General features: G+C 40.6%; 1 protein-coding gene across 1 annotated transcript in view; it reads left to right on the top strand.

The window, feature by feature from the left end:
• LOC146629408 (ras-specific guanine nucleotide-releasing factor RalGPS1-like) overlaps positions 1-12,591 on the top strand; it is an 82,600-nt gene that overhangs the window by 20,615 nt on the left and 49,394 nt on the right. Inside the window, exons 4-7 of the mRNA XM_085358577.1 lie at positions 1,070-1,153; positions 4,832-4,921; positions 8,524-8,616; positions 12,444-12,570. Coding sequence (XP_085214703.1) covers positions 1,070-1,153; positions 4,832-4,921; positions 8,524-8,616; positions 12,444-12,570 — 394 coding nt within the window. The remainder of the gene's footprint in view (positions 1-1,069; positions 1,154-4,831; positions 4,922-8,523; positions 8,617-12,443; positions 12,571-12,591) is intronic.

The following is a 12,591-nucleotide window of genomic DNA, read 5'->3' as shown; positions in this document are numbered from 1 at the left end:
GTAAAACATGCCACCTGCAGAAGTTCTTTGACACTTCACTGATTGGGTGTATAAAGGGTGGAGTGGAATTGGAATACAGGGTGAGGTGAGGAGCTTTGTGGAAAGGTCCAGCAGAAATGACCTCTTTCGGAATGTAAGCAAGAAAAAGAGATGGTTGACTTGCAGAGTAACAAAAAAAGAAAAGGAAAAAAAACTTCTACAACAAGCCTGTTAACATCATGGGTCATTGCAAACATAATGATAATGAATTTGTTGAGAGATCAACATCATTAAAAGGATATAAAAATAAATTAAAAGAATCAGAATAATTTAACTGCAGAAAAGAGATTTAGGATGTGAGAGCTAACTACATGGCAAACGGGAGACGAAGACACAAGGAGAGAGAACTTAAAAAGAAAGGATGAAGTAAAAACTTCCTGAGAACAAATGCCACTCTGAAACCCAAAGTAAAAACAAGGTCCAGTATCTGTCCTTTACTATGTGTGGGGCCAGACACATATTGGGTAAAATGAAAACAATCCATGATACTGATAAAGGTCCTGGTAAAGAGGTCAGAGTCATCGCATCAACTATAACTAATCTGGACAGCTTCATAGTGGAAGATTAGAGTGTCACTTGAACTCCTTGAAAAAGCAGATGATACAAATGCACAAAATGGGAAGATTATTCTTATTCCCTGCTTCAATCAACTGTATTTGAGACAATGAAAAATGTCTAACTTTCATAGAATGACATGAGGATCTGTTTTCAAACACAGCAGCAAAGCCTCCAACTGGACCGGATGTATGAGGCTGACTAGCAATAAAAAAGCAATAACCACCTGAACAAAGTTTGATGGGGAAAAATTCAGTTAAACCTGTGTGAAAACACCCTAAATGGCAGTTTGTTATTTTGCAGCAGGGGAATCCCATATATTCCTAGTTTCACAAGTGTTGCTGACCACGAATAATGTGGTGTGATCATTCCTTGTCAGTTTAGTAAAATGCATAAATATATATAGTGTCAGCAACCACACTCCAGGTGCTATTGGTGATTCCTGAAATAATTTTTCTTCTTTCCTACTCTGCAGGAGCTGGCTAGTTGTGGATGGAGTGGGAAGGAGAAACACAGTTTAGCCCCCAATGTGGTTGCATTCACACGTCGGTTCAACCAGGTTTGTCCCATACGATTTCTAAAGCACATATTTGTTTTAGTCTTCTGGTCAGGTAGGGACATTCAAGGTTCAAATCTATTAATACTAAGGTGTCAGACTTGACGGCCCACTTTTATTTTAGCTTTACATTGAACGCAATATTTTTGAGCATTTTTAAGTTCAATATATGGAGTTAAAAAATGAAAATGAAACTAGGGAGTTTAAACTATAGTTCTTTCAACTATAAAGCTCATAGTGAACATTCTTGGCTTTGATGTTAATAAAAAACTTGATGCTGCTCAAAGGTCATTAGTTAACCCTTTAAAGCCAGTCGGAGCGGGCATGCTCCATTTTGATCTATTTTTAAATCCCTGTAGAACCGGAACCACGTAAGCTAGCGCAATAATTTTTTTTGCATATGAAACCGGAGGAGTTGTACTTACATCTCATGCCATCAGCTTGTGCTAGGTCACAGTTTCCTTCCACATATAGCTTTGCAAAAATTGCATAAAAAGCGCTTGCAGGAACAAAAACATAATATTCCAGAAACACGCTTTGCCGAGCCAATCAGCTGTTTGTAACACTTCCTACATTGAAATAGACGTCAACGCAAACGATCGCATGTCCGCCATTTCCTGCCCGAAACCGGAAGTGATGTCATTTTCGCAGAAAATGTAGTTTTTTACTTGTAGGCCTTAAAAGCCTATACTGGTGTTTTTAAAAGTCATGTTTGACTTTAGACTTTTCTGAATAGTTTCTGGGATGCTTAGAACTCAAATTGCACTGCTTTAAATAGTTTATTTTGATGCACATTTTCTTTGCAAATTTGCATTATAGGATTGTTTTTCGTTTTTTCTGCAGTATATAAAAATTGGTGTATCTCAAAAATAAAACTATGAAGACACTCAAAATAAATTTCCTGTGGTTGTAAACTATTTTTTGCAACTTTTTTGTATTTAAAGTTTTGAGGGATAAACTTCTTAAATTTCTCTAATTAGAAATATATGTAAAAAACAAAACAAAAACGATTTTAAATTTTTCTGTAGTTTATTGCAGTTTTTTGCAATTTATGTGGTTACTATGGATTTAATGCATAAATATTATTAAAATTTGGGCTATAACAGTTGTATTGATGTACAGTGGGGCAAAAAAGTATTTAGTCAGCCACCGATTGTGCAAGTTCCCCCACTTAAAATGATGACAGAGGTCAGTAATTTGCACCAGAGGTACACTTCAACTGTGAGAGACAGAATGTGAAAAAAAAATCCATGAATCCACATGGTAGGATTTGTAAAGAATTTATTCGTAAATCAGGGTGGAAAATAAGTATTTGGTCAATAACAAAAATACAACTCAATACTTTGTAACATAACCTTTGTTGGCAATAACAGAGGTCAAACATTTACTATAGGTCTTTACCAGGTTTGCACACACAGTAGCTGGTATTTTGGCCCATTCCTCCATGCAGATCTTCTCGAGAGCAGTGATGTTTTGGGGCTGTCGCCGAGCAACACGGACTTTCAACTCCCGCCACAGATTTTCTATGGGGTTGAGGTCTGGAGACTGGCTAGGCCACTCCAGGACTTTCAAATGCTTCTTACGGAGCCACTCCTTTGTTGCCCGGGCGGTGTGTTTTGGATCATTGTCATGTTGGAAGACCCAGCCTCGTTTCATCTTCAAAGTTCTCACTGATGGAAGGAGGTTTTGGCTCAAAATCTCACGATACATGGCCCCATTCATTCTGTCCTTAACACGGATCAGTCGTCCTGTCCCCTTGGCAGAAAAACAGCCCCATAGCATGATGTTTCCACCCCCATGCTTCACAGTAGGTATGGTGTTCTTGGGATGCAACTCAGTATTCTTCTTCCTCCAAACACGACGAGTTGAGTTTATACCAAAAAGTTCTACTTTGGTTTCATCTGACCACATGACATTCTCCCAATCCTCTGCTGTATCATCCATGTGCTCTCTGGCAAACTTCAGACGGGCCTGGACATGCACTGGCTTCAGCAGCGGAACACGTCTGGCACTGCGGGATTTGATTCCCTGCCGTTGTAGTGTGTTACTGATGGTGACCTTTGTTACTTTGGTCCCAGCTCTCTGCAGGTCATTCACCAGGTCCCCCCGTGTGGTTCTGGGATCTTTGCTCACCGTTCTCATGATCATTTTGACCCCACGGGATGAGATCTTGCGTGGAGCCCCAGATCGAGGGAGATTATCAGTGGTCTTGTATGTCTTCCATTTTCTGATGATTGCTCCCACAGTTGATTTTTTCACACCAAGCTGCTTGCCTATTGTAGATTCACTCTTCCCAGTCTGGTGCAGGTCTACAATACTTTTCCTGGTGTCCTTCGAAAGCTCTTTGGTCTTGGCCATGGCGGAGTTTGGAGTCTGACTGTTTGAGGCTGTGGACAGGTGTCTTTTATACAGATGATGAGTTCAAACAGGTGCCATTCATACAGGTAACGAGTGGGGGACAGAAAAACTTCTTACAGAAGACGTTACAGGTCTGTGAGAGCCAGAGATTTTCCTTGTTTGAGGTGACCAAATACTTATTTTCCACCCTGATTTACGAATAAATTCTTTACAAATCCTATCATGTGAATTCATGGATTTTTTTTTCACATTCTGTCTCTCACAGTTGAAGTGTACTTCTGGTGCAAATTACTGACCTCTGTCATCATTTTAAGTGGGGGAACTTGCACAATCGGTGGCTGACTAAATACTTTTTTGCCCCACTGTATAGCAACTTGAAATGCTCCCAAAAATGGCACTACAACATGTAAAAATATAAAGTAAGCTCTGGCGGACTTAGTTCTATGGTAGGTCTTAAAGGGTTAAAACCAGGAAGATGCACTCTATCAATTATGACAAATTTCATCTTCATCATTGTTTTTGTATGAAAAATACTGATGGATTCAATCTATGATGCATTACTGGTGAAGATAAATGCTGTTTTTTCTCTTATTTAAAACCTATAACTACATTTCACAGTCAAGTAAGCACTTTACCTTCTATATTCCCCATTTGCTAATCTTGGTAGATCTGGTGTAATTACTATTGAAATGGACTTTTCACAAGCTAGAGTCTTTCTTTCCCCTTGGAGCTCTTATTTTTTGTTTTTTAAAAGGTTTTTTTTAAAGGTTCTTTAAAATCAAGATGTATTATATTTAAAAATGTCAGCCAGCTAACTTTCACTGCACTTTTTTTCAAACATTATTGTAACTATTCTGGTTATAACTAGTTAAGTACGTTTGTTATATATATGCATATTTTGGCTCTTAATTGTCAAATTCTTCCAGGGGAGTAGGCCTCAAAATTGTAGGAAGACAGGGCAAATAGGTCTTGAAAATGAAAAGTATGCCTATATTTAACAAAATTATTTTCTTAGTTTTTATTAGAGTATCATCTAAAAAATATACACTCCAACATGAGAACTGACTAAAAATAAAATTATCTTCATTTTGATATTAGAAATTTCATGTTGTTTCATTGTATTTTACAGTACTACACTATACATCACTAGTTGTCTTCTGTCTTCAATTTGGAGTGTGTGTGTGTGTGTGTGTGTGTTAATGAGTCATTCAAAATCTGTGGGATCATGAAAATCCTAAATAAACAGACTTAATCCTCAGAAGTTTTGTGTGTATGTGTGTGTGAGCATGTGCCTGTGTTTCAAATTATATTTGTGTGTTTTAGGTGAGCTTTTGGCTGGTGAGAGAAATCTTAACTGCCCAGACACTGAAAATCCGAGCAGAGATACTGAGTCACTTTGTCAAGATAGCAAAGGTGAGTTCAGATGATGATGAAGATGATGACGACAACCTTTTATTTAACATATACACAGCTGCATATACACATGTGCACACACATATGTATACACATTCACACAGATATGTGCTCAAACAACATACACTATATGTCAATGACATGTAATAACCTCTCAATCATTAAGTCTGAAATGGAGTTGAAAGAAGTTTATACACACTTATTAATCCCTACCCCTGCTCAACACACTATTGATTTACCATATTCATCATTACCACCATTTCCCACTAGTACTTGTATAGACTTACCACACAGTGTTGGGGAGGAATATATATACTGGCGTTATGTATTTAAAGTACAAAATGAGTAACTGTATTCCATTACAGTTACCGTTTAAATAGGCAGTAATCAGAATACAGTTACTTTATTGAAATAAATAGAATACACGGCAGTCTTTTCCGATTTAGGCTAAAGGCTAAACGCACTTGGGCGCATGGCTGAGAGCGGCCAGCCTGAGTTCGAGTATGACCCGCTGCTCTTTTTTTTTTTTTACTTTTTTTTTTTTTACTCAATTTCCATCTGGGATTAATACAGTTTCTCTCATTCTGACTGCTGGAAACCCAAACAAAACACACAATAAGAGGCTCTAATGTAAGTGTCCTGTTAATTTTGGTGGCGTCAGTTACACAATGGACCCAGAGCCAGCACAACAGAGCCAGCACTGCACGGGCAGGAATGCATTTCTTACTTGGAAATTCCAACACTGCTTCATAAGAAGAATGGGATGGGCAAAACTTCAGTATCTTTGATGTACTATTACTGTATGATTTTTTTATTTATTTATTTTTTTAATTACTATTAATAAAGGATTCCTGACACTGAGCTAACATTGTTAGCTGAGGTCAGTTAATAGACTGCAGACTTTTAGACCATTTCTAAATACTCAAGTACGGGAGTCCGTATTCGCGTTTTCGATAGCCTGGACTTTGTAAGGTCACATGGGAGTCCAGACTTCCAGACAACGCAGCGCGATTCTGCAGTGGGTGCTGTTCTCTCACAGCAACATTCTTGTAAGATGCATGCGTGTGCCTTTTTCTCCCATCGTCTGACTCCAGCAAAGGAAAAACTATGATCGGGAGTTGCTGGCCATTAGAGGTGGGAATCCCCATACATCCCACGATACGATATTATCACAATACTTAACGCACGATACGATATTATTGCAATTTTTTAAAATATTTTGCGATATTCAGATTCTGTACATAAAGGTAAACTTTATCAATATTCATTTTATCTAATATCAAAGTCTCACACTCAGTCTTTCTCTCATGTCAGTTTTATTGTTGACAAACTGAACGGTTTGTATTACAGTCTAGTCCAACTTAACTGAATGCAACCATCTGGTACAATTATAGCTATTCTGAACTATGCAATTTATGAAAACTATGCAGCCCATTCAGCAACTGAAGAATTTGAAAGTAAATTAAAACAAAATATAATTTTACATTAAATAAAAAAGTTTTAAACTTAATTAAAATAAAACATGTCTTAAATTAAAATAAGTAAACTGTCGTGTTTATTGCTGCCAAAAAAAAAGTTAAACACATTTGGACAGTGAAGGAATGTCAGGATTCTTGCTCAGAAAAAGGAGTTGATCAACATGCTCTGAAGTCAGAGCATGTTCCACTCTACAAAAACTTTTTTTGTAACAAAATATCGATTTCTGCTGTCCCTGTATCGATACATTATTAGCAAACAAAATATCACGATACTACACAGTATCGATTTTTTTCCCCCACCCCTACTGGCCATGAAGTTGGCATTGGGGGAATGGAAGCATTGGCTTGTGGGCTCAGAGCATATATTTATTGTTTAGACAGATCACAAGAATATTGCCTATGTGTAAACTGCAAAAAGATTAAACTCCCATCAAGGCAGGTGGGTCAGCTCTCTACCCGCTTTAATATTTCTATAACCTACTGGCCCACTGTCAGACGCCTTGTCTAGACAATTTGCCACTTCCAACAGCTCACCTGAGGATGAGACGATTCTGTCCTCATGCTGGTTCCGTAACCTGGGAGATTAAGTCTGAGATCGTCAGTGCCCAGAAGAGGGAGCCATACCCCACTACAGGACCCCCAAATAGTCTCTATGTTCCCACAAGAGTTCAGTTTAAAAGTAATTCATTGGGCCCAGACTTCAAGATTCACCTGCCATCCTGGCCATCCTTGTCCAAGGATGTCTAGGAATATGTTCCAACCCAGATGTGCTCAAAACAAAATTTCCACTTCCCTACCTGTAAGACTCCTGAAACCCCTACCCACACCTGGTCATCCGTGGTCTCACCTAGCCCTAGATTCAGCATAGACTGGTTCTCCAAAGCTGTCCATTTTGCTGCTCTTCCTAAACTCCTATCAGCTCTGGAAATTGCAGAAAAACTCACCCACCACATTTTTAGACTTATCTGCATTCCTTATGACATCATTTCTGACTGGGGCCCCCAGTTCACATGGAAGTCCCATCTAAAAATGGGTAAAGTACGTCCACAACTCCATGACCTCTGCTGCTACAGGCCTATTACCCTTTCAAGCATTGCTCAGTTATCAGCTGTCTGTCTGCCCAGCCATCAAAGGTGAGACCTCCGTTCCCATCTGCAGATGCTGCTACCTTTGGAGAGCTACTTGCTCCACACTGCTAAGGACCGAGGAGGAAAACAACCTTTTGGCCATCGAACCTTGACTCCATCCTGCCAGGACAGCCAGATGGTTTGGCTATTGGCAAAAGGCATTCCTCTCCGTACGGAGTCAAAGAAATTGTCCAGATTGAGATAGACTTTATGATTAACCCTGTTGCTGCCCGGTTTAAATTGCCCTCCGCCCAGGCCCTCTCTACCCGTCTGGGTCATTGAGGTTGAGATGTGGAAGATATGCAAAGGGTATATTAAGGGGGTCAGGGCTACTTTCAAGGTCCCTCAGTTTGTGTGTGAGTCAGTATGCACATCTTATTTCCCAAAAAATACAAATTTATTTGGGAGAGAAAAAGATTTATATAGCAGGGTGTCTCGGTGGTGCAGTGATTAGCATTGTCCCCTCATGTTTCTAGTGAAAGATGAGGGGACAATGCTATAGTTATGTGAGAGTGTGTAGTTGTCTGTTTGTCACTCAGAGATAGCTTGGAGGGACTTCAGTCCCTCAGACCTTTAAACATGTACAGTTTTTTTTAAAGGACAAGGTGATACAACACAGTGGCTGTTAAATTTAAAATGAGCGCAAATGTTGCAAGAAGCAAATTTCTCAGTGTTCATATTTTAGTGAAGTTGTCTTTTTTGCTATTCTTAGTTGAATATAACCTTTAAATAATTTGTAATTTGTAAATAAGACTTTTTTTTTTTTTAAATTGTATTTTTACTCCGCATCTTGGTACTTTATCCAAGTAATAATTGGAATTTGTTTTGTTGTGGTGTGGTATTTTTTTTTCTTCATTAGTAATTAGTACCATAATTGGTAATCACTAATAATGCCTAATAAAGCCTAATAACCAATTAAAATTAAAGGAAAACTAAGTTACTTTACGCATTCCTATCCTGTTCCTAACATGTCTTTTATAATCGCTCTTGTTTACAGAAACTGTTGGAGTTGAACAATCTCCATTCTCTGGTGTCCGTGGTTTCTGCTCTGCAGAGTGCGCCGATCTTCAGACTCAGCAAAACCTGGGCGGTAAGATTTCAGCTTTGTGCATGCCTTAAAGTCTTACTTCTGTAATTCATAGTTTTGACAAGTCATGAATATGTTGTTTTTTGTTTGTTCTTTAAATTAGATGCTACTGTGTGCCAGTGATGACATTTACCTGTCATGGGTATCTATTTATCGTAGGTCAATTGCCGTTCTCTTTTGAACTTGTATTAAACTTAACTAACATATGGTATTACCAGTTAATGTATTTATACGACACTTTGACCCAGTGTTTTGACTTGTATTTTGTTATTTGTTGCCCGTCCATGAATCACTGCTTTATTGTGGTGGAGGGGTTTGTGTATCCTAGGGATCCCAGGGGCCATGTTGTTGGGGGGCTTTTGCCCCCTGATAGGGTCACCCATGGCAAATTGGTCCTGGGTGAGGGAACAGACCCAGAGCAAATCAACCCCTAAGAGTATACAATCAAGGGAACAGTTCACCATACCTGGGATAGGGTTAGCAGAGCTGCGCCCTGGAGCCAGGCCTGGGGAGAGTGCCCTAGGGTGAGCGTCTGGTGGCCGGGCCTTAGTCCATTGGGCCAGGCCAGGCACAACCCAAAAAAGGGACATGAGCCCTTCCTTCTGTAGGCCCACTGCCTGCAGGAGGTGCCGTAGGGGTCGTGTGCAATGTGTGTTTGGCGCTAGCCAGGAGGGGAGGCCCTGGTGGGCCTCAGCTACCAAGATTAGCAATTGGGATATGGAATGTCACCTCTCTGGTGGGAAAGGAGCCTGAGTTAGTGTGTGAGGTGGAAAGGTACCGGCTAGATATAGTCGGGCTCACCTCATCGCATGGCTTGGGCTCTGGAACTAGTCTCCTGGAGAGGGGCTGGACTCTGTCCCAGTCTGGAGTTGCCCTTGGTTGAGAGGCTGCGGGCTGGGGTGGGTATCCTAGTATCCCCTCAACTTGCTGCTTGTATGTTGGGGTTTCTCCCGGTGGACAAGGGGGTTTGTTCTCTGCGCCTTTGGTGCGAGGAAACGGTCCTGACTGTTGTCTGCACTTATGTGCCAAATGATGGTTCAGAGTAACTGCACCACCTGGTGGTGAGTTGGATCAGGTGGCCGGGCAGGATGCTGGACAGTTAGTCAAACCTTGGATACAGGAGGAACAATGTCGTTTTTGTCCTGGTCGTGGACCACTAGACTACCTCTTTACCCTCTTGAGGATACTTGAGGGTACATGGAAGTTTGCCCAACCAGTCTACATGTGTTTTGTGGACCTGGAGAAGGCATTCGACCGTGTCCCTTGGAGTGTCCTGTGGGAGGTGCTTCAGGAATATGGAGCATCTGGCCCAGTGCTACAGGCCATTCGATCCTTATACAACCGTTGCAAGAGCTTTGTCCCATAGCCAGCAATAAGTCAGACTCATTTATGGTGGGTGATGGACTCCGCCAGGGCTGCCCTTTAGATTGATTGGTGCTGCAGCTGCAGTGATGAGCTGAATGTAAAAGCGAAGTTCTCAATTTACCGGTTGATCTATGTTCCTACCTATGGTCATTAGCTGTGGGCAGTGAAAGAAAGAATGAGATTGCGGATACAAGCGAGGGAAATGAGCCTACTCCAAAGGGTGGCTAACCTCTCTGAGATAGGGTGAGAAGTACGGCCATCCGGGAGGAGCTCAGAGTAGAGCGGCTGCTCGTCCATATTAAAAGGAGCCAGTTGAGGTGTTTCAGGCATGTCCCACCGGGAGGAGGCCCTGGGGCAGACCCAGGACACGCTGGAGAGATTGTATCTCTCGGCTGACCTGGGAACGCTTTAGTGTCCCCCTGGACAAGCTGGAGATGGTGACCGGGGAAAGGGAGGACTGTCTGGGCTTCCCTGCTTAGGCTGCTGCCCCCGTGACCTGGCCCCAGATAAGCGAAAGAAGATGGATGGATGTTTCTCTTGATTATAGGTTGTAGTTCACTTTTAGGATCCCTGACTGTTTCTATAGTCTTGTGTCTTTGTCTGTCTGCCCCGTCTGTGCCCTGTCTGAGTAGTCTTGTCTCCCCAGTCAGTCATGTTTCCATGTTTAGCTCTTGTCCTTGTGTCAAGTTCACGTTGCATTCTAATAGTCCATTTTACTTAGGAAGGTTCCTAACTGAGAGATGTGACCTGAAAGTAGCTGTATGGCAGCCTTAATAAGAGCTGTTCCAGCTCTCCAAACACTAAGGAAAGGAGCTTCTGTGCTTCCTTTATTGCTTTCTTTAGCGTAGGATAGCATTAAATTGTGTTCCACAGACTTTGTAATTCACGTTTGCATAATTTGTTTAAATATTCTCCTCATGAAAATAAAACTTATAAATACATATGCCATGAGGTCAGCCAAAAAATACTCCTGTTCACAACTTTGTCATAGAATTGACACTGCTTCTTTTGTAAATTCAGCGGTTGTGCTGCTGCTAATGTTTGTAAATCTGGTCCTAAATGTTCCTTCTCCTCCTTTAAAATTCCAAGCTTTATAATGAAGTAATATTTTTCATAGGCTGTTCTCATTTAAATGACCTCCATACAACAACGGTGTTAGAACACTTTTGAGATGAATTAAGATTAAGATTTGAGCATTTTGTAGTCTGTCTTCTGCACATTGCAGTTTCAATACGGTGGTCATTTATTAAGGTGAGACAAGTGTAAGGTCATTCCAATTCCACATGGTTCTTCTCTTTTTCCGAAGTCCTTGGTAATTCTTCTACCTGCCCTATTAATACATAGGGTTACAGTTAACCCTAATTCTAGCCCATGGCTCATGAGCCACAGGTTGCTGACCTCTGTCCTAAATCATGATAGTCTTTTGGAACAGTAGACAGATCTGATGACTGGGGACCTGGTTTAATGGGTGGAAGGGTTGATCGCATACAATTAGAGAGGCATAAATTACTCCAAGAAATTACTCAACCTGCTGACCAGTCAGTCACATGATTGTTTAACTTTAGCAGGGAATGTCTAACTATGTGTGACTCTTTTGCCAAAAGTATTTGCTTGTCTGCCTTCACACACATATGAACTTGAGTGACATCCCATTATTAATCCATGGGTTAATCTCATTATTAATCTGTGACCAATAGAAACGAAGCCTAGAGCTGCATTAAGTTAAACCACACAATGAAGGAAAACATTCCGTGTGTATCTGAGTTCATTGAACTTTTTGACACAGGTTTACGTGCATATACAGGGACCTCCAGAGCCTTTAATTCATTCCTTTCAATGGCTCTGAAGATCTCGGGAGGAAATCAGTGTTGTTGAAACTACACTCTCTTCACTAGTCGGGATAGTTCCAAAGCTTTCTTCTTTATGAATGAGCAATACATGTTTATGATCTATCTATTTGATTGTGATAACAGACCAGGAAACTTGTCGAACCAGAGAACCTTTTTTAATTGTATAGTTTTTGGTGAGCCTATGCCCATCTGTCCCTTTATTGCAGCCTCAGGTTCATTTTCTTAGCTTAGGGAGAAGAACTACATCTGAGCTCAGAGCTCTTCTGCATACCTTGATTAGAACAGCTGGACAATTGCCTTACAAAAGAATTAGTCATTTTTCTCTTCACCAAAATTTTTTTTGTAATGTTGATATCGAGTATTACTGCCAAAAAATTGACTTTGTGCTTGGGAAAATGTTTGGGTCTCATTTTGACATTAAAAAAGCCAGATTTTGTCATATGTGTCTGGATCAGTCAGGATGACCAATAGAAACAACTGAGTTCATAATATCAATAAACCTGTTGGTCTTTAGAAAGCACTCCAGTCTGTCAATGCTTCTGTTCCCACTTAAGTAAAAGGTTCTACATGAAAATAGAAAATTATGTATGTGTTATTGTTTCCTGTCTGTTGTAGCTGATCAGTCGGAAAGACAAGGCCACGTTTGAGAAGCTAAACTATCTGACATCCAAGGAAGAGAATTACACCCGCATGAGGGAATATATTCGCTCCCTGAAGATGGTGCCCTGTATTCCTTACCTTGGTGAGTCTGCTATCTGTGTCT

This window comes from Diplotaxodon limnothrissa, linkage group LG7, assembly GCF_057381915.1.
Source record: "Diplotaxodon limnothrissa isolate DT_005_m linkage group LG7, D_limnothrissa_male_GT1.1, whole genome shotgun sequence".
Taxonomy (NCBI): Eukaryota; Metazoa; Chordata; class Actinopteri; order Cichliformes; family Cichlidae; genus Diplotaxodon; species Diplotaxodon limnothrissa.
Note: the sequence above shows the minus strand (reverse complement) of the source record. Positions and strands in the feature narration are given on the sequence as shown.